The 23,032-nt window shown below is 40.8% G+C and overlaps 2 protein-coding genes across 8 annotated transcripts in view; both read right to left on the bottom strand.

Annotated features, from left to right (window-relative positions):
- efna3a (ephrin-A3a) overlaps positions 1-23,032 on the bottom strand; it is a 195,945-nt gene that overhangs the window by 126,089 nt on the left and 46,824 nt on the right. The gene's annotated exons all lie outside the window — the stretch shown is intronic.
- On the bottom strand, positions 1,771-22,960 carry LOC137488470 (uncharacterized). 2 transcript variants are annotated; one of them, XM_087295401.1, is made up of 9 exons: positions 21,445-21,625; positions 21,183-21,214; positions 21,022-21,087; positions 20,812-20,883; positions 20,598-20,687; positions 20,383-20,454; positions 18,240-18,311; positions 5,637-5,742; positions 1,771-2,083 (listed from the first exon to the last, which is right to left on the bottom strand). In XM_087295401.1, the coding sequence occupies exons 1-9, from the start codon at positions 21,494-21,496 to the stop codon at positions 2,025-2,027; spliced, it is 621 nt and encodes a 206-aa protein (XP_087151527.1). In that variant the 5' UTR covers positions 21,497-21,625; the 3' UTR covers positions 1,771-2,024. The 2 variants fall into 2 exon arrangements, with proteins under 2 accessions (XP_087151527.1, XP_087151526.1); XM_087295400.1 differs by having other exon boundaries at positions 21,022-21,214; positions 21,445-22,960.

The raw sequence follows: 23,032 nt of genomic DNA, 5'->3' as shown, positions 1-23,032 counted from the left end.
GTACATTAAAAAAAGATTTGTTATAAGAGATCATATGCTGATCAAACTGTGTAAATGGACAAACCAGCAGGCTAAGCACACAGTAACATCTCAAATGTTGTTTTGGTCATTCTAAAATTTCTTAACTGTTTCAATATTAATGTTATTATATTATTAATGATCTCCAGAGCGTCTGGAGTGTATCAAGAGCGTCTGTTCTACTAATTCTAATAAATAAGTACATTTATTAAATAAAGAAAAGCTTGACGCAGCTTCTTATACCGCAGTAAATTCTATTTTTACAGTTGGTATTTGGCGCCTGTTTAATCAGGAAGTGGCGATTTAGTTCTCTTTGACTCGTTGGATGGAAACGCTGCTTTATTCGCATCTTTTATGCAATATTTTAGTTTTGCACATAAATTTGATTAATATTATTGGATGGAAAAATAGCTATTACCTACATTTCAGTCACACAAAGAACAAAGTCACGTACGAGAATGGCTAGTCCTTTTTAATAAATAATTATCTTAAATTCACTGACCTTCAACAGGGACATGTAGCCTACTGTTACTCAATTAATGAGATTATTATTCTTTCTAAAAACTGTTTAGTTTTGCTTACATTCTAAATTTCATATCAACCTCTACCAATTGATCAATAATAGAGGCAGACACACAAGTGCACTTAAATTTATTAAAACTGATCAACGAGTATAATAGTGGGAATGCGTGTAAATTATTATTTTTTTTTAAACGTTGCACATAACATTTATTCATTCATTCATTTTCTTTTCAGCTTAGTCCCTTTATTTATCAGGGATTCGCCAGAGGGGAATGAACCGCTAACTTATTCAGCATGTTTTTACGCAGCGGATGCTCTTCCAGCCACAACCCATCTCTGGGAAACACACATAACGTTACTTATTTTATTATACTTAAATATTTAAATACTTTAAATGTAAAATTACGCATTAACTTGAGCTGTTTTCCCATGCTGCCTCTGTTTCACTGATGCAGTGGTGTTGCTTTTTTAAATATATGATCATATTTGCTATAACTTTGCATCTCTTTTTTAAGATGTTGCCATAGTCACTTGTAATATCTGTGCTCCATTGACAATGCCTTTTTATAGTCTCTGAGTGTGCTTAACTCTGAGTTGGTCTACTCAAAGTTTATTGACATACCTCAGATCAGCTATTTTGAAACCGAAAACTCTGAGTTTTTAATCTCTCGGTAAATCAACTAAGAGTTTAAGTTTAAACTCAGAGTCGTTTAAACCTCCTTACTGAAACAGGCACCCAGTCTTTGTCATGACAACCTGACATAATCAAAACAAGTAGTTTATGGTTGCCATGAGACCATTATAATTATTTCATGAATATTTTTCTAATCACTTTTTAATTTTTAATTTATTTATTTAAATTACATTTTTAAAAATGTTTTTTTTAAATGTTATTAGAAGTCAATCACAACATTCTAACAACACATTCAGCTTTTACCACTGTATTCGTGATCAAGAAAAATATGAATGAAGCTGTTTTAAAATTTAAACAATATTAATGTTCATTTTATAAAATTACACAATTATAATGCCCTCATGACAATCATATTTGACCGATTTATTAAATGCTTTTCTCTTGTCTTGGTAATGTCAAGTTGTCATGACAAAAATAAAAAAACGTGTGATGTATTGGTTTGTTAAGTTGTCATTTAAAATTGACATAACGAAGCACATTACATCAAATTACAACTGTCATAAGCATGCATAAAATCTCATTCATTAGTCATGACATTTGTAACAATTACATAGTTTTTATTACAGTTTTATAAACACATTCTTTAAGTCAAGTGTTATCAAAAAGACTACTTCTACCTGATTCCATTTCAGCATCAAACCTGTTTCTGACAAAGTCCCTGATGTTTTGAATGGAGCGATTTGCCAACATAGGATGCTCTGCGGATTTGCATTGTTGGCATTCTATTTTTGTGGCAAGTTTACCCTTGGAAACATGGCTTTGGAAATGTCTCAATACTGCAGCAATTTCATCAGGAGACCATGGTCTTTGTTTTTCTTCTTGCGTAATTTTCAGAAGATTTGAGAATGACTGCAAATAAGAAAACAGATTCATGGGATCAGCACCATGTTGATCAGAGCTCATCTCCATTTCCCAACCACACCCTTTTCTCAATCATTCTTTATTTAACTTTTTTTGATTATTACTAGAAGTAATTGTATTTTCACAATACTCAAATTTGGAACTGATCAGTACTGGAATTTAAAAACATCTATTTCCCGATAATATCTGGGCTGAGCTCATTCTTAAACAGCGCTCATTTGCCATTGTGTTCACGTGCTCAACAGAAATGACTGTGATTGGCCTTAAAAGGTCATCAGTTTACCAAACTCACCAATGTTTACTGAGTGTAAGCCAAGGTTATTATAGTTAATGAAAACGAACAAAAAAACGAAAACTAAAATGTAAAATAATTGTCGTTAACTAAAATAAAAATGAGAGTTTTTTTTAAAAACTAGACCTAACTGAAACTGTATTGTGTACATACATAACTAACTGAAACTAACTAAAGTTATAGCAAAAACCTCCTTCGTTTTCATATTTGTAAATGTATTTAATACATAATCTTACTGTAAGCCTTTTAGTAGTAAATATAATCTGCGCGCAGGTGTTTGTTTTTAACCTTTTCACACCTGAGTCTCCTGCCGCCATTGGCCAGATTGAGCCGGTTCTTCTCTAGTCATCCTTACTGTTGCTCCCACGACAAAAACAACGAGTGGACATGACAGCAGCACGGTGACAGCATTAATTACAGAGACTTAAAACTATTACTTAAACATATTTGTGCTCAATAATGGATTTTATTTCAGTATCGCAAACTAATCTTTTTAACCGGATCTTCTAAGTGAACCAATTGAACAAGCTCACCAAATCAAACTGAATAATTTCAAACGAATCGCGTCTCAAGTAAGCACTTATCCAAAAACTACTTACTTTATAACAAGCCTAATACCCCCCTCTGACCGTACGTTCACACCGAAAGCGGCGAGAGCGTCCAAGGTCGCCCTGGCGACAACGCTGTCTGCCTTCAGCTCCGGCGGTGAGAGCGTCAAAACTCGCTACATTGATCTCGTACTTAAAGGAGCCGTTGCAGCATATCAGTTACATTCCTGCATAAGACATGTTTTTAGCGTGAAAATGTTGCGCACTTCTTATCAAATTCATATAACAATGGAAGATCAAGTTGCATGTGGTGTGGCTTTGCTCTATTTATCCAATATGTGTCCATATGTCTGAAATATCCTGAAGCAGCTATACTGTTTTGTACTGTCACATCGCGTGAGATTCCCGCTTTTTAAAGATAAATTTACATAACATTGATGAACATCAGTAACTCGCCAGTAACTTATTTAATGTATGTTCCTGTAAGAAAACATTGTAAATAATTGGAAATCCGGCGACCGCAATAATCAAACCCTTGGGAACAACTGTGGTCGGAACCAAAGTTCACAGGTCTGTGTTCCCTGAACTGCTATCAAGCGGTGGACGTCTTTATTCTGATTGCTTGCCGCCGAACCGCGTCATAGCTCATTACCATAAAGTTGACTTCATTTCAACTCTCCTCGACGCTCACGCCGGCGAAGACGCGCCGCGCTGCTCCTCGCCGCTTATCGTCGCCTATCGCCGCCGGCTCTCATTGAAAATGAATGACTTCCGGCTATTTTGACGCTCTCGCCGCTTTCGGTGTAAACGTACGGTGACTCTGAATAATCCAATATATACTCATTCAGTTTTTAGAACAGTAACGTTACATTGAGAAGCGGTGAACCGATAAAACTGCGCATGCATGATTCAGTGAACCAAACACAAAAGGTACAGCCTGCTGTATGACTGAACTGAATTTAAAACAACTACAGCTAAACCGATGGCTTAAATGAGAGGATCTGGTGAAAAACGTAAGTTTATTTCTTAACAGACAATCGTAATGGAATTTAAATAAGTGAATCATGATTCAGTTGGTTGCAAAACTTTACTGTAAGACATTTTTCATATCATGGTGATGTTTTAACTGACTGAATTACTATTGCTGACTACATAATGTTGAGTCATAACATCCACGTTAAAAATCTATACCTCCCATCACCATGCCCTGATTAATAATTCAGAAGCCCCTGGGCACAATGTCTTGTAGGCCCCCTATAGCCGCACCCCATAGTTGAATTAAAAAATAAGATTAATATAATATTTGTTAAATAAAATTAATTTATAATGTATTGCCCACATTTTTAAAATGAATGATATACACTACTTATATTTCTAGTCTACAAAGATTAAACTTATTTTTAAGCATTTAAAGCACACTTTGAAAAAAATACTAATACAACTAGGGGAAATTAATGGATTTTAATATATTTGTTCAAGTTCACTGAAGCAGCACAAACAAACATTTATATTTAAGGGTATTTTTAGTGTATAACTTCTACAAACTTATAATGCACATGATTTAGATATAACACCTCTCCAATCCAGTTCTAGGAATCTGAGTCCTCCATAATACACACATATTAATGATTCCTACTTCTCTTGCTCGTGATGAAGAGTAGGCAAAATCTAAATGCGTACTGGGCCTGTGCCCATAATGCCCATTGGTTAATCCAGCCCTGCCCATCACTACTGTGTCTAACCTCAGAAGAAGCCTTGCACACATATTGTACTTAAGACTGCTGTCTTGTGGGCTGTTGTATTTGAATTTGAGGATGGTTTTTATGCTGTTGATTTTGAATCTTGCACCTAACAAATGTCCTTATTTAGAAAAAACTTAAATACTGGAACTAATAAAAACTAAACTAAAACTAAGACATTTTTAAAATATAGAAACTAATAAAAATTAAGAAATCTACCTCAAACTAATTAAAACTAACGGAATTTGAAAACCAAAGGTCAAAACGAAATAGAAACTGAAACTAATAAAATATCCAAAACTATTATAACATTGGTGTAATCACAGATACAAGAACACTGGAACGTTTTAAAGCTGTGAAGTTCAGCTGGTCTGTCTTTGAGCTGACATATGAACAATCCCCTGATGAATCGACTGATCTTCACTGCTTTAAAGCACTCCAGTGTCCGAATTTTTGTGTTTACACTTAGTAAACGGTGGGGAGTTGATGACCTTCACAGTCAATAACAGTCATTTCTGTTGAGCATGTGAACACAACAGCAAATCAGTGCCGTTTAAGAACACGATCAACAGTGCTTAAATTTTAGTGGGAACGTTTAGCGGACGTTTTTCAAATTTCAGTACTGACTGGACCGCATACCGCATCGTGAGAGCACTTAGGTGCAACAATTTAATTAGTACGATAAACTAATTGACCATACTTGGCACTACATTGTGCCTTAATAAAAATGTAAATAAACAAAATGAAATAACTTGATTTATGATATTGGCAATATTCCTTTTAACAGGTTCTTAGAAAAAAGAAAGAGAGAGAGAGAGAGAGAGAGAGAGAGAGAGAGAGAGAGAAAGAGAGAGAGAGAGAGCAGTAAATCAAAACATGACTTTAGCTGGGTTTTCACAGAGAGGGTTACAATTAATTTTTTATTGTTATTATTTTTTAATTTATCAAAGCACAATACTTACTTTTACATTTCACCCTAACCCACTTGAATGCATTGTAGGGCCCACTGCAGCTGGCACATTTATCCAAGCTTGACACAGCTACTGATATTACATAAAGTTTACAAATCTGTTGAAAAAAAAAAAAATCATCAGCAGCAGTAAATACACAAGGACACAATACACAGCCTATATTAATACACAATATACCACCATAAGTAAGTAGAAAGACACACAACACATAACCCATGTTAAATACACAATATAACACTGTAAATAAATATCAGGACACAACACACAACCTATTAGGCATGGGATGATAGTCAGTTTCAAGGTTTACAGTTAAAACAAAAAAAAAATGTTATACCATTCCTAAGGTATATGTACGTTTTTTTTTTTTTTTTTTTTTTTTTTTTTAGATGTTGTCAAAGACCATCTACAACATAAACTACAATTCAGCTTAAATTCATCCCACAATTCCTCAAACATTTGAAAAACAAATCACTTGTGCACCACCATTCAGCATGCTGTGCACCTGAACAGTGCAGTGGCTTATTATTCAAAGAAAAGAAAGATCTCCAAAGATGTATTTTCATGTTGTAAAGAAATCTGTGTTTTTAAAAACTAATGGAGATAACAGAAGTCAATTACATGGTTTCCACTACATTCATTCTTTCATGGCGGGGCGCCACACCAAAATTTACCCCACCACTGCTACATTACTACTCATTCAAAACATTCAGTCATTGTTTTTTTAATAGCGGGTTATAAAACGCACCAAAACGCATTAAAAGTTAAAGGTGCAGGTGATTGTCTTCAGAAACATTTGTTGTTGTGCTGGTTGAAAGTCTCTTCACAGTCCAATAGTAATGATTACAGTAAATGATCTAAATGTGTTTAAATGTAATTTTATGTTCTGGGCAAGGCATAAAACTAAAAAATGTTTACCCAATTAAATAGAGTCGGACCGACATCTCCCATAACTCCGATAAGCAGCTCAGACTGTCTGTCAGCAAATGTAGATTGGGACTTCTGCGCATCCGTTCAAGCCATTAGGATGTGCCCGTCTGCATAAGCTGCCGGGCCGTCACGAGACGGACCAGGAGAAATCAAAAAATGAATTGAAATTTTTAAAAACCTATATCAATATTGGAGTAACTTGAGCACGCTGGAAGAAAGACAACACCATTGCTGAAGTATTACTGTTAGACAGGTAATGTTCTGTTTTAAAACTATTTTAGTCAGGCTAAGCTAATGTTAGATTGTGTTCTGTTGTAAAATGACTTATGCACAGACGTGTTGTTCAGCCACTGAAATCTCCCAGTGAAAGATTGATGTGATTATTTTCAGTTTCATAAGGTCCTTTTACAGCATCGATAATGTAGATTTATATTTAGTTTAACAACAAAACATCAGTAAATAGCTCTATTCCGCCTAACTGCTTTATTGAGCTGAAGTTGCTTTTATATTCACATTGGGTCATTTTTGAACAATGCCAGCCTTCCTATACCGTTTACCGCTACTCTGAATATTCGCTCTGAAATAGCATGTAAGTATGGCTAAGTAATATGTAATTCCTGCACGACGCTGGCTAAACACTAAGTCTAACTGGCGAATGACATGAACTAGTGGGTTGTCTGTCTGTTGTTGTGATGCGGTGCGCGCGCTAGTTACTTCAGGGGTTGTGGCTTTGAATCACAGTCCCTCCCCGCCGTCCAAAGATAATATGCTAAGCGGTTAGCATTTTGGCACATCACCTACTGCACCTTTAAGTGAATTATAACAGAGTGAACTTTTCTGTAACAGTAGTATTGCTGTGCGTTATTTGTTTAAGTACATCTGAAAAAAATTCTAAAGAAAACACTGAATTATATATTTTTATTATTTAGCCTGACATGTTGAACGTTTCAAAATAATTTAAATGTTTCTTAAAAAAAATATATACTTTGATTTTTTTTTTTTTATCCAAAGTAATCATACTGTCAGAATCATATACCAGCCCATGCCTACAACCTATTGTATAAGTGAATACAACAACAGTGAATACGAGAACACACAACCTAATTTAATACACAATATAGTACAATCAGTAATTATGGGGACACTACACACAACCAATAGGTCCAATTTGGCTTTAGTAATGGAAACCTGCATCTTCTGTCCCTCCCCCACAATACACAACATGACAACAACAGTAAATACGAGGACACACAACCCAATTTAATACACAATATAGCACAATCAGTAATTATGGGGACACTACACACAAGCAATAGGTCCAATCTGGCTTTAGTAACAGAAACCTGCATCTTCTGTCCCTCCCCCACAATACACAACATGACAACAACAGTAAATACGAGGACACACAACCTAATTTAATACACAATATAGCACAATCAGTTAGGGCTGCTCGATTATGGGATAAATCATAATGACGATTATTTTGGTCATAATTGTTCTCACGAATTATCAGTTGAAGTCAAAATTATTCGCTCTTCTGTGAATTTTTTTATATACAAATATTTCCCAAATGTTGTTTAACAGAGGAATTTTTCCACAGTATTTCCTGCTTCTTTTGGTAAAGGCTTATTTGTTTTATTTCGGCTAGAATAAAAGCAGGTTTTAATATTTTGAAATCTAATTTAATAGCTCAATATTATTAGCTCGTTAAGCAATATATATTTTTAATGGTCTGCAGAAGAAACTACTGTTATACAATGACTTGGCTAATTACATTAATTAGGCCTTTAAATGTCACTTTAAGCTGAATACTAGTATCTTAAAAAAATATCTAGTAAAATATTATGTGCTGTCATCAAAGCAAAGTTAAAAGAAATCAGTTATTAGAAATGAGATACCAAAACTATTGTTTAAAAATGGGTTGAAAATAATTCTTTCCATTCATAGATATTGGGGGGAAAGGGTCGCTAATAAATCAGGAGGGCTAATAATTCTGACGTTAACGGTATATATGCAGTTATTTTCCTTCCTGTAAATAAGGAAAGGGAAATAAATACAATAAAAAAAAAATATGAAACAAACTGAGCTTTAAGCATCTTCACTGCAAGAAAAAAAAAAACTTTAGCTACAAAAGTCCTTCAGTCAAGAGCAGCGAGAGATTTTCTCCATTTGTTTGATAAAAAATTAATTCCTTAAGCAGGAATATTGCATGCTGTCACTTAAAAGAATAGTGCGGCTCTGATATGGTTTCTCTTTCACATGTTTTTTTATTCTCAACTAGTTTATTACAAAAATGAGGGTTAAAATGAATAATCACTAAACACCGCGCTCTGACACGAATGTGCATGTATTTGACCATTAAAGCACTCACTTTAAGATGACTTTAGATGTGTGTGCTCTGCTCGTCTCTGAGGCCAAGCACGCACACACAACAGCATGCGCTCGTTTGCACGTTTAAAAACATGAATGATTCGAATGTACATAAATGAATGATGCTCATCCCGTGCTGCAAAAGTTACATTACAGTAGATGCTTTTAGTCATTTTTACGTGGAACTGAGCTTTGCAGAGCAACAAATGTGCAAAACTGGAAAGGGGCGGTATATGATGCAATAATCGTTTATCTTGATTAATGTTTTTTCATGATTGTTAGAAGTCAAAATCGAAATCGGATTATCGATTAATTGCACAGCCCTAAAATCAGTAATTATGAGGACACCACACACACACAACCTATAAGTCCAATCTGGCTTTAGTAATGGAAACCTGCATCTTCTGTCCCTCCCCCACAACATGACAACAACAGTAAATACGAGGACACACAACCTAATTTAATACACAATATAACACAATCAGTAATTATGGGGACACTACACACAAGCAATAGGTCCAATCTGGCTTTAGTAATAGAAACCTGCATCTTCTGTCCCTCCCCCACAATACACAACATGACAACAACAGTAAATACGAGGACACACAACCTAATTTAATACACAATATAGCACAATCAGTAATTATGGGGACACTACACACAAGCAATAGGTCCAATCTGGCTTTAGTAATGGAAACCTGCATCTTCTGTCCCTCCCCCACAATACACAACATGACAGCAACAGTAAATATGAGGACACACAACCTAATTTAATACACAATATAGCACAATCAGTAATTATGGAGACACTACACACTAGGGCTGCACGATATTGGAAAAAAAATTGACATTGCAATATTTTTTTTCCTGCGATATATATTGCAATATTTTTTTATATATATACTTAAGACTAGTGCTGTGATGGTCACCGTGACAACTGGGTCACCACCGTGGTTAGTTGCCACCACGGTTGTCCATTGTCAAAAAAGAGAAAGTGATAAATGGAAGACATTGATGAGAAATGGAGCAACATATTTGGTAACTAGTTAAGAACGCGCCGCCCCGCAGCGTAGAGAAACCTGCTTTGCGAGAAATGCTGGCGGCGGAACAGAAGCAAGAAACCCTATCGCATGGTTGTGAAAAAGTAGCCTGTCTGTGCATTTTCGCTACAAGCACACCGTCTAACAGTGTATTGCTGGAAACATTATAACCCCATTCTTCACTTAAACCGGACAAAGTCAACATGTTAGTTTTTCTGGAAAATAATTTAAAATACGAATACAAAAGGTGGAGAGAAACTACGCTGTTTTTTTAAACATCTGACTTACATTGTTACTAGGTTAATATTTTCTTTTTACTTACAATTATTAATATTTATATTATTATTACACTGATGAGTAAAGTGCCATTTAGGCTGTTTGCTAAGTAAAGTAACATTTAATTGTTATTATTATAAGGTTTCAAGCAGTTAAAGTTTTTTAATATTTAACTACAATATTTATAAACAGTTTTGTGTTGTTTTATTAACGAAAGTTAAACGCATACGTTTATACCGAGGTTTTATTTATTAATATTAAGTTAAGTTATTCCTTAATTTTTACATTAAAGGTAAATTAACTTAGGTAGGCTATTTTATTTGTTTATGTACGAGATCGAGGAACAAGTTTGCCAGTAAATAATGTTCTCACCACTTTAAAAAAATAAAAAGATAAATAATCAGCGAAAAAGATGCAATAAAAAATGCGAGCGCTTAATCATTCTTCACAATCAGATTTGTACGTGCAATAAGCCTAGGGTATATTTAGCATACAAGAACAAGCCCTAAAACAAAGTCTAGAGAGAATTTTAATATTAGTTAATATTAATGATTATAAACACGAATTGCGTTGTATGATAAACGCCTCACAATGTCGTGATCTTTTCTAAAGAACAGATAATCCATGTTATCGCCGTCTCCCCAGCCAGGTTTTCATCTGCTTTTTGTTTCTTCTTCTAGCTACAAACAATAAAGTATCAGCGCCAGACCAGTGGTTTAAATGATATTTCACTCTCCTGATTTTTTTTCTTTTTTTTAAAAAAACATAAATGTTTAAAGTTTTGTATTGCATATATATTTTTAAAGATTATCATTCAGTCTACCTGCAGCGCATACGAGAGGTTGCAAATCCCCTTTACTCATGCTACTTATTTCATTTATGACACTGTAAACTTGACTTGGCAGGCTGATCATCTTTAAACTCAAAAGGTATTTTTTTAACTTCTGCATAATGTGATGTTTCTTATTACAACTGTTAGCGGTGTCAAAATGAAAGCAAACATTAAAAAGGGTTTTGTTTTATCAATTGTATAGTTTAGTTTTAATAATAATGAATACAATAAATTATAATATTGATTATTGTGTAGACTACGGTGTCCAACAAAACATTTTTATTAGGTTACTCTAATAGACCTAATCCCTAACTGAAAAACGAATGTGAAAATGACAGGCAGTTGCGTCCCTGCTAAAATTAATTTAACGACAAATTTCTTTTGCATTTTTTCCCTTTTAGAGATCAAGAGAGCTGTATTTAAGAATTATTTAACTAAAACATGAATTGAATGCCCAGTTCCCCTTCGGTTGGGGAACTTCAGTGCCATGAATGAATGGGAGGATTCGGATCAGAAGCCGCTTATCTGGAGAGTATTGAACGGGCCAATGAATGAAATTAATTGGCAGCGTAAGCTTGCGCAGGTGTGCGACATCTGCAATCATCTCAGCATATAAGCACACCTGAAGCCAGCAGACGCCATCCTTTTCGCTTCAGATCCTTTCTGAGTGAGTCGATGAGGGTTCCTCTTGCTGATCAGCACTTCAGAGCGAACGAGTGTGTCTCCCGGTCCAGAGTGGGTCTTCGCGGTGGCAGACGGTCGAGCTGGGTTACTCCCTTGCCTGCGGTTCTTTGGGTCCGGTCCTCCAGAGCGGTGCGTATAGTTGCAACTTTCCTAAAAGAGCAACACAGTCGTGCAGCACGTCCTTTTCAGGATGGCGCTCCGACTGTGCGTTTCTGGATGCGGGGGTTTCCTGTCTCCGGATGATGGACACGATCACTGCATTGCATGTTTGGGGGTCCAGCATGTTAATGCGGTGCTCGCGGGCGGTTCATGTCGTCATTGCGATGCCATGACCGTTGCACAGCTAAGATCGCGGCTAACTTTCGCAAGAGAGCGAGCCACCCCAGTTGCCTCCTGTTCTAAAAAAGCAGCGGGCGCTCGGGCAGATCTGAGGGTTTCAGCGGGAGCTAATCCGCCGCCCACGGGCTCGCGGACCTCTCGCTCCTCACGGCGCTCCATCCAAGCTTCGGGTGGTGAGAGTGATCCGTCTAACCAGATGGTAGCTCTCACACTCGCTGACACCGGAGATCAGATGTCCTTCGCGGCATCGGAGGGTGGGCTTTCACTGTCCGACGAAGATCCGGACCCGCTCGCCCCCTCCGGGCAGGTGAGCGCTGTCAAATCGGATCCTGAAGCGGACATGTTAGCCGTGCTTTCCCGGGCTGCTTCGGCCGTGGGGTTGGAGATGGTTTATCCCCCAGCTCCGCGGCCGGACCGACTAGATGGGTGCTACGTAGAGGACCAGAAGGCGAAGCCTTCGAAGCCTCTCGTCCCCTTCTTCCCGGAAGTGCACAGTAGGCTCACGCAGTCCTGGAGGGCACCTTTCTCTGCCCGTGCTGCGAGTGCCTCCGCCCTCACCGCCCTTGACGGCGGAGCTGCCAGGGGGTATGAGGCGATCCCGTCAGTGGAGCGCGCTATCGCGGTCAATCTTTGTCCGCGCGGCGCCTCTACGTGGCGGGGTTTGCCCCGCCTCCCGTCCAAAGCCTGTAGGTTGTCTGCCTCCCTCGGAGCCAGAGCTTATAAGGCTGCGGGCCAGGCTGCTTCTGCTTTGCACGCGATGGCCACCTACCAGCGCTACCAAGCGCAGGCGCTGGCCGAGCTGCACGAGGGCGGGTCCAACCCAAGCTTATTACATGAGCTGCGCACCGCGACCGACTATGCTCTTCGGACTACTAAGTCCGCCGCGTGTGCGCTGGGGAGGACGATGTCCACACTTGTGGTTCAGGAACGCCACCTCTGGCTAAACCTGGCCGATATGCGCGACGTTGACAAAGTTCGCTTTCTTGACTCGCCCATATCCCAGGCTGGCCTGTTCGGCGACACCGTCGGTGAATTCACCCAGGAATTCAAGGCGGTGAAAGAGCAGTCGGATGCGATGGGCTATGTCATCTATCGGCGTGGCCGTAAGCCCGCTCCGCCCGCCGAGCCATCCACCTCCGCTGTTCCTCGCCGAGGGCGCCCGCCAACGAGTGCTGCCCCGCCCCCGCCTGCGCCTCCGGCCAAGCGGGCGCGGCGTTCACCTCGAAAGCAGGCAGCCCCTCCTGCGCAGGGCGCCGTTAAGTCCGGTAAACGGACCGCGAAGCGTCCCTGAGACAGGCCATCCGGAGAAGAGGAAACTTGCTCTTTCCCCGCTGGAGGGCGGGGCCCCGATAACAACGGTACTTTTCAGTGCCACCAAAACATCAGTAAAAGAGCACTTTTTCCCTTCCCCGGATGTGACTGCACGAGTTCTGCCAGTCCGGGACGCGCTGCCTTCCGGCTCGCAGACTCTACGTGCTTCGCCAGTGGCTCACGAGCGCTGGGGGGACGGTCTCCCTTCCCTCAGCCCTCCAGCCCCCTCTCCGGAGTCAGGGTGCGGAGCCAGAGCGAATCGCTCTCCTCCAGCTTTTCCGCGGGACCCTCGTGCTTCCCGGATCAGCACACCCACTCCGCGCTGCCCCACCGCTGGTACGTCAGCGATTGTAGCGATGACTCCATTAGCGAGGGCTCTGCCTGCCTGGTTAGCGCGGGCCAGCCCCTCGCGGTGGCTCATACGCACAATCAGACTCGGTTACGCGATTCAGTTCGCGAAACGGCCCCCCAAGTTTACGGGCGTGTATTTCTCCAGGGTCAACCCCCTGTCCGCCCCTGTCTTGCGAGAGGAGATTGCTGCCCTCCTGGCGAAGGGTGCAATCGAGCCGGTTCCTCCAGCCGAGATGGAGAGTGGGTTTTACAGCCCATACTTCATCGTACCCAAAAAGAGCGGTGGGTCACGGCCAATCCTAGATCTGCGCGTTTTGAACCGCTGTCTGCACAAGCTGCCGTTCAGAATGCTCACGCAGAGGCGCATTCTCCAATGCGTTCGTCCTCGGGATTGGTTTGCAGCCATAGACCTGAAGGACGCGTATTTCCATGTCTCCATTCTTCCACGCCACCGCCAATTTCTGCGGTTTGCGTTCGAGGGTCGAGCGTGGCAGTACAAGGTCCTCCCCTTCGGGCTCTCTCTGTCTCCGCGGGTCTTCACCAAACTCGCGGAGGGTGCCCTAGCGCCCCTTCGGCTCGCGGGCATTCGCATACTCGGTTATCTCGACGACTGGCTGATTTTAGCCCACTCGCGGGAGCAATTGATTATGCACAGGGACGAGGTGCTTCGGCATCTCCGCCTACTGGGGCTTCAGGTCAACCGAGAAAAGAGCAAACTCGCCCCCGTGCAGAGGATTTCTTTTCTCGGGATGGAGCTGGACTCGATCACCATGGTAGCGCACCTCTCCGAGGAACGCGCTCGCCTGTTGCTGAACTGTCTGAGGGAGCTCGACAGCAAACTAGTGGTCCCACTGAAGTTCTTTCAGAGGCTCCTGGGGCATATGGCATCCGCAGCCGCCGTCACGCCGCTCGGGTTGCTCCATATGAGACCACTTCAGCACTGGCTTCACGATCGGGTCCCCAGACGCGCATGGCACGCGGGCACACACCGGGTCTCGGTTACTGCGCTGTGTCGCCGCGCCCTCAGCCCTTGGAACGACCCCTCGTTCCTACAGGCCGGTGTGCCTCTAGGACAGGCGTCCAGCCATGTTGTTGTTTCAACAGACGCTTCCAACACGGGTTGGGGGGCCGTGTGTCGCGGGCATGCGGCTGCGGGCCTCTGGAAGGGTGCCCAGCTGCATTGGCATATCAATCGCCTAGAGCTGTTGGCAGTGTTCCTCGCTCTCCACCGCTTTTTACCGGTGCTGGAGCGGCAACACGTGCTGGTCAGGACGGACAGTACGGCGGCGGCGGCGTATATCAACCGCATGGGGGGTATGCGCTCTCGCCGCATGTCTCAGCTCGCCCGCCGTCTGCTCCTCTGGAGTCACCCGCGGCTGAAATCGCTGCGCGCCATTCACGTCCCAGGCACGCTCAATCGTGCAGCCGATGCGCTCTCACGACAGCTGTTACGCCCTGGAGAATGGAGACTCCACCCCGAGTCTGTTCAGCTGATATGGGCGCGATTCGGGGAGGCCCAGATCGATCTGTTTGCTTCCCCCGAGAACGCTCACTGCCAGTTGTTTTTTTCCCTGACCGAGGGCTCTCTCGGCACGGATGCACTGGCCCACAGCTGGCCTCGGGGCATGCGCAAGTATGCGTTTCCCCCAGTGAGCCTGCTCGCGCAGTTTCTGTGCAAGGTCAGGGAGGACGAGGAACAGGTTCTGCTAGTTGCGCCCCTTTGGCCCAACCGGACCTGGATATCAGAGCTCTCACTCCTCGCGACGGCCCTCCCCTGGCGGATCCCTTTGAGAGAGGACCTACTCTCTCAGGGACAGGGCACCATCTGGCACCCTCGCCCCGATCTTTGGAACCTCCACGTGTGGTCCCTAGACGCGAGGAAGACTTGGGTAACCTACCGACTGCGGTGGTTAATACCATCACTCAGGCTAGAGCCCCCTCCACGAGGCGCGCCTACGCCCTGAAGTGGAGTCTATTCACTGAATGGTGCGTCTCTCGCAGAGAAGACCCCCGAAATTGCCAGATTAGTGTTGTGCTCTCTTTCCTTCAAGAGAAGTTGGACAGCAGGCTGTCGCCCTCCACTCTCAAGGTTTACGTGGCCGCCATCTCCGCTTATCATAGCGCGGTAGCTGGCGGCACCGTGGGAAAGCATAACCTGGTCATCCAGTTCCTTAGGGGTGCTAGGCGAATTAATCCATCTCGCCCCCCTCTCATGCCCTCTTGGGATCTCGCCCTCGTTCTCACGAGTCTGCGATCCGATCCCTTTGAGCCACTCGAATCAGTATCTCTAAGATTTCTGTCCCTGAAGACAGCTCTGCTGGTTGCGTTGGCCTCCGTCAAGAGGGTCGGGGACCTGGAGGCATTTTCGGTCAGTGACTCGTGCCTGGAATTCGGGCCGGATTACTCTCACGTTATCCTGAGACCCCGCCCCGGTTATGTGCCCAAGGTTCCTACCACCCCCTTTAGAGATCAGGTAGTGAATCTGCAAGCGCTGCCCCCGGAGGAGGCAGACCCAGCCCTTTCTTTACTTTGTCCAGTTCGCGCTCTGCGCATTTATGTGGACCGTACTCAGAATTTTAGATCATCTGAGCAGCTCTTTGTCTGTTATGGCGGTCGGCAGCAGGGAAGTGCCGTATCGAAACAAAGATTATCCCACTGGATTGTGGATGCCATTTCACTCGCTTATTCGAGTCGAGGTCAGCCGTGTCCCCCGGGAGTACGTGCACACTCCACTCGGAGCGTTGCATCCTCTTGGGCGCGTGCACGCGGCGCCTCTCTAACAGACATCTGTAGAGCTGCGGGCTGGGCGACACCCAACACATTTGCAAGGTTTTACAATCTGCGAGTGGAGCCGGTTTCCTCAAGGGTATTAGGTAACCCTTTGGTGATTGAGGAGACAACTCGGTAGGGTGTTGAAACACGCTTGCTGCGCCATTCTCCCTAACACGGAGGTACGTGCGCCTTTTTTATCTGTCAGTAAAGTTCCCCGTCAGGTGAGCCCTGCAGATTCCTCCGTGGCCCCCAGCACTGACTCAGCGGAGGAGTCACTTGCTGGCCCACTACGTTGTAGGTCTGCCCGCTGGTCAGCCCGCGTTTTGGGTATAGGTGCCTGCTATGCGTGATCCCCACTAGGCGATCCCATATGCTTATTCCGCCACGGTTAAGTCCCCCCCCTGGGCGGACCCGTGTCTTCCCTCTCCGCTAACCACTCTTTGCTATGCGTACTCCCCCTTTTTAGGGCTAGTCCATAGGTAAATTCTGCCATCTATCCCCCCCTTGGGTAACGGATGGCCTCCGCAGCGTCCTCCCTATCGGGATTGCACGCTTCCCAACGTACTGTCGTATTTCCTAGAATTATCTAGATGCTCACGACTTCCCAAAAAATATATCTAAATCCGTAAAACTTCTGTTGAAGTAGGATAAATTAGGGCCAGGGACACGTTGGAGGACCGCGCCCCCCATGATGTGGGTGCGTCACGCTTGCTTGACTATCTCCTCATCGGGGGTGTTGGTAAGGTGCAGTCATTATGGCGCTTTCCATATTCTCCCATTCATGGCACTGAAGTTCCCCAACCGAAGGGGAACGTTCGAGGTTACAGAAGTAACCCTTCGTTCCCCGAGGAGGGGAACGGAAGTGCCATATTCCGTCGCCATAATGACTGTCCCTTAGCTGTTTGAAAGTCTCTTCAGCTTAAAAGGATGGCGTCTGCTGGCTTCAGGTGTGCTTATATGCTGAGATGATTGCAGATGTCGCACACCTGCGCAAGCTTACGCTGCCAATTAATTTCATTCATTGGCCCGTTCAATACTCTCCAGATAAGCGGCTTCTGATCCGAATCCTCCCATTCATTCATGGCACTTCCGTTCCCCTCCTCGGGGAACGAAGGGTTACTTCTGTAACCTCGAACGTTCTTTCCCGTGTGAGTTTAGTGGGCCTCCTGATCTTCGTTTTAAAGGTTACAGGTGCACCCTGACCTGACGCAGGGACCAGATCTCTGCACTATTGCTTTAATTTCACAATTTTCATAACTGCATTGCATTTTCATATGGTAAAATATCAAAATTTATGTTCTGAAAGTAGTAGGAATGACAGGAGTGTTAGTAATTAATGACAGAAAGAACTTGCGCTTTTGAGTGAACTTCTGTCAAGTGTTATTTTAGTATGATTAAAAAAAATTATTTAACAAAAATAGTAATGCAGTATTTTTTTGCTCTGCCAAGCCTTCTCTGTTGCTGTGGGGCGCAGCAGCATGCGTCAGTCACCCTTTCCCCCAGCCCCACCCCACCCCCGACTCCTGAACAGCATGCAACACACAACCTATTGGTCCAATCTGACTTTAGTAAGAGAAACCTGCATCTCCTAACTATTCCCATTTTAAAAATGACATAATATCCAATTACACAAATAACCCGGAGAGCAATTCTGCTAGGTATCAAACACTTGTAGGTATCAAATACATTTACCTTCTGTGTTCCAGTATTGTCTCCTGCACAGCTGAGTGAAGTACTGGTCTGGATTTCAGTGTCAGAGGTGACCTGTTTAGATGAACAACACAATATTAACTTGGGTTGGGTACCAAAACCTGGTGCCATTATAGCACCGGTACCTAAGTAACCAAAGTGTACCGGATCAAATCAGCATATGAATTTTGGGGCCTAATTTCAGTGCCACTGGTGCTGCGACAAGGACGTATGAAGGACGTAAACATTTAATCCTAAACAACTTTGAGGAATACGGACAGGCAATGTAAGTGATTGTTACTGTCGCTTAGGGAACGGACGCACGCAATGCGCGCAGTAAAGCACATTCAGCCTGGTTTTCGGTCAGCGAGAGCGACACTCCAGATCAACACGCATGACCACTTTCATCAAAATTGCTTAAACTATGCATTTTAAAGCATATTTTACAAGCAAGGATTCTTACACAGCAATGTGCTTTACAAAAGTTGTGTCGTGTAAGGGGGAAACATGTCAAACTTAATGACACATTTGAGGGCTCAAAGGCAGAGGAACTCTACTTTCGCGGCACTTGCTCTCTGTAAAGGTGCTGCACGGATCAGTTCCCTGCATTCGTCAGAAGTTGACGCCCAAATTGACACAGGTAATAAAAAGATTGAACTGCAGTCATGTTCAGGTTGTGAAACACTGTCAAAATGTCCACTGTTGATGATATTAGACTTCTGTTTTCAATAGCGATTTTAACACTTTTATAATAGGAAGTCCTCGGCTATGCAGAGACCATTATTAATTAGAAATCTAGTGTACAGAGTTTAACGTTAGGAAATGCAGTCTTGAATTTACAAACAGTCGGTAAGTACCAAAGAACAGATGTAAGACATTGATCAGATGTAGTTTTCAGTCACGCTCATGCAAGTCATATTCAACTTGTTTAGTTTTGCCTTCATTCATTTTTGATTTCCGTCTTCAACACATGATTTATTTACAACACTTTTTTAAACACAATAGTTTAACTTATAACTTATTTCTAAAATCTGCTGTTTTATCTTCCCCATGCTAGACAGTCAGTGCAGAACATTTTACTATTTATTTTGCAAGACAGTTGTATTCAGACAAAGTCCCTTTAAGTATTTTATAGTCTTTTATTCAGATTAAAGTGTAATTTAATGACTTCATCAGTTTACTACGAAAGTTAAAATTATTCAAATTATTTTGTAACTGATTTTTTGTGTAAATCAAAAATATCCAGCAAATATTTCTTGAATAGGCTAAAAATACTGACCTTATTTTTATTTAAATTAAAAACAGCTTTTATTTATGAAATAAACAATAAGATATAGAACTTATAATAACTCTGGAATAATTCTTTTTTTTTTAGGAAACACTTTGAACATTTTCAGAAAAATTATTTTAAATGAATGGGAAGGCAAAATAAATTGACTTCAACTGCAGGCCTGTTAAAGTTTACAGATGCAACAATGTGCCTTGATGTACTTGAATGTTAGAAATGTGTTCTCCTACACCAGTATAACGTTACTTGTCAAATAAATGAACAAGGAAGGTTATTTTGAGTTTAAGTTATTTAATTATCTTGTTTATGAAGACTGCAAAGTAATGCAAGAAAAAAAAATGACTGAATCATTTTTTAAGTATTTTGTGATATACATGTTAAAATGTGCCTTCAAAAGTACGTGGCCCCTGCCCGCTCCCCCACAGGTTAATAGTAAGCTAATGTAATTTCAAATTGCAAATCCTAAATTCATGCTAACCAACAAATGATCAAAGGAAATGTATTAATGCAATTCAAATACAAAAATATGAATTGATGTTTACTTGAAACTTTAATTATATTGTTCTATTAAAATTATTATTTTTTTAATTGTCAAATAAAAGATTTTTCTAGAGTCATCCACCATAATTTTGTGGCTAAAAAGTATCGGTTCAGGCACTGTTTTGGCACCGGTTTCGTTTTAAAAGTATCGATTTACAGTAGGTATCAAAAAAAAAATGATACCCAACCCTTATATTAACACATGTAAATATTTACACAATTGATAAACTGTATAAACAGTAAACTTTATGAGAGTTTCAGCATATATAGAGAGCTAAACTAAGAGAAAACATACAGTCAGTGTTCTAAGACATTTACCTTCTGTGTTCCACCATTTTCTCCTGCACAGCTGAGTGAAGTACTGGTCTGGATTTCAGTGTCAGAGGTCACCTGTTTAGATGAACAACACAGTATTAATATATGTAAATCCTTACAGAACTGACAAACTGTATAAACAGTAAACTTGACAGTTTTAGCATATATAGAGAGCTAAACTAAGAGAAAATATACAGTCAGCGTTCTCAGACATTTACCTTCTGTGTTCCAGTATTGTCTCCTGCACAGCTGAGTGAAGTACTGGTCTGGATTTCAGTGTCAGAAGTCACCCGTTTAGATGAACAACACTATTAACACAAGTAAATCCTTACAGAACTGACAAACTGTATAAACAGTAAACTTTGTGACAGTTTTAGCATATATAGAGCTAAACTAAGGGAAAATATACAGTCAGTGTTCTCAGTCATTTACCTTCTGTGTTCCAGTTTTCTGTCCTGCACAGCTAAGTGAAGTACTGGTCTGGATTTCAGTGTCAGAGGTCACCTGTTTAGATGAACAACACAATATTAAACAAATGTAAATGCTTGCAGAATACGGTATTTTTCAAAGATTTAAGTTTATTTTGGCTTAATTTTATATAACCAAATAATTTTTAAGAAAACAACTTTAATCTCTGCATACCTTGTTCCTCCATGGCCATTCTGAAACATCATAGTTATAAGTGATCTCTTGCCCTGGACTGATGTCCTTTGTTGCGAATAAGCACAAATAGGGTTTTCTATCAACATTGATTATTTTCATTTTGCTGTTTGTGTTTATATGATTGTCATTAATAAGTCTACCCAACGAGCCATCTTCTCTTGCAGCATCAACCCTGAATCATAGAAAACAATGCCACCTCATGTAATTACAGTAGTTACTAAATTACACAGTAAGTAATTGCAGATCAAAAAAAATTATCAAGTTTTGGAAAAGACAAGTTCCTTTTATATATATATATATATATATATATATATATATATATATATATATATATATATATATATATTTAAGGAAAATACAGAAACATAAATGTTAGCAAATTTAATAAAGCAATATACATACCATAACAGTCTTCCATTAAAAAGCAGTTGAAACAAAAACACTTCAAGTGCATTATGATAAAGTCTGCGTCTTCTTTCACATTCTTCTTTGGTTATTATGTCTCCTCTATATTCAACTAGAAAATCTTCTTTTCTATAGTGGCTAGAGCTGAATACTCCCCGACCTAGCAAATGATTTTTCAGATTAGTCATGAAAAAGAACAATTATTGGAGATCCCTGACGTAAACAGACTTTTTTTTCTTACCTTTGAATAAGCTTATGTATTTTATTTCAAACCCAGTTTTATCTTTTGAAGTCAAAGCATAGTACACTGCTTCATCCTTTGGTTTCAGTTTGAGTCTCTGCGACCTTGCTGTCACCATTTGTCGCAAGCAATGCACCAATGTCACTGTACATCAATGCATTTTTGTATTTTTTTTTTTTATCATATTTAGTTTATTTATTTTTTCAAAGGGTACACATGTTAAAGTTTGTGCTTAGTCTGTAATATGCATGTCAGTATGACATGCCAGTGAAACAGGAAAAAAAATGTAATGTAAGTTACTTAAAATTATTTGTTTGCTTTTTCTTTGTCAGTAAAATGTCAAATACACACAGACTACATATTTAATAGGATGAAACATCTGTATACACGTTACCTTTACAGAAATATTCACATGTGCAAAATACAAATGTGAAATGTGTGCTTCTGGAACACTTTTGTGTGAATCCCATGTTAATTCATGCCAAAACCACCAAAAGTGTTTTGGAACCACGTTTCACATTTAGATTTACCATATGTGAATGTCTTGTGACCATTTTGTAAGTGTAAGCAACATTATTCATAAATAAAATGAAAATGAGGACAAAATAAAACGAAACTACTTCATCAGCACGTGCTATGAAAAATACAGTTAACATACAGTTATGAAAACATATTCGTCTTGTATCTTGGGTGCAGTAAAAACGTCTAATAACAAGTTAGACCATAACGTGTAACTTATCATTACATACATTAGTGATATCAATCTGACAATAACGTTATGACTTGATTAGCAAATACTCATCTTACAAAATTAATAAGCACACTATAAACGATTACATGCAACGCATCTGCTATTTTGGTAAGCCATGACGACATTGCAAACATAAACGTAATACTAAAACAATAAATCATCATTTTAAAAACGATAGTTCATCATTCTTGACAGGAAATGAAAAGTACGCTAACTTACAAGGTTAACAAGGTTACTTGGTTTACTCGCTGTTAAGTTTAGTCAAATAATGCACATTAATCGTGTAACGTTAGTACACTTAATTATCTGGGTGTTTATTTAACAGTCTTACCTTAAAGGTCTTGAAACTGATGATTGACACCCATGTGTCGGATCTTCCAGCATAAAATCGCTTGAGTTCAGTGGCTATCAGTTTCCATAAATTAATTCACATTTAATCAATCGTATGCAATCAATCGTCGAATAAACAAGCTCCGTGCTTCTTTGTGTTGTCTTCAAACGATGAGTGATATCCATCTGTCCAGCGCGGAATTGATTGAGTCAGGTGGTGGCGATTGGCCAATAACAGGCATTTATTTCTTTATTGATCTTAT

Source organism: Danio rerio, chromosome 19 (genome assembly GCF_052040795.2).
Source record: "Danio rerio strain M-AB ecotype USA chromosome 19, GRCz13ab, whole genome shotgun sequence".
In the NCBI taxonomy this organism is placed as follows: domain Eukaryota; kingdom Metazoa; phylum Chordata; class Actinopteri; order Cypriniformes; family Danionidae; genus Danio; species Danio rerio.
The sequence above is the reverse complement of the archived record's forward strand: the minus strand, read 5'-3'. Positions and strand labels throughout refer to the sequence as shown.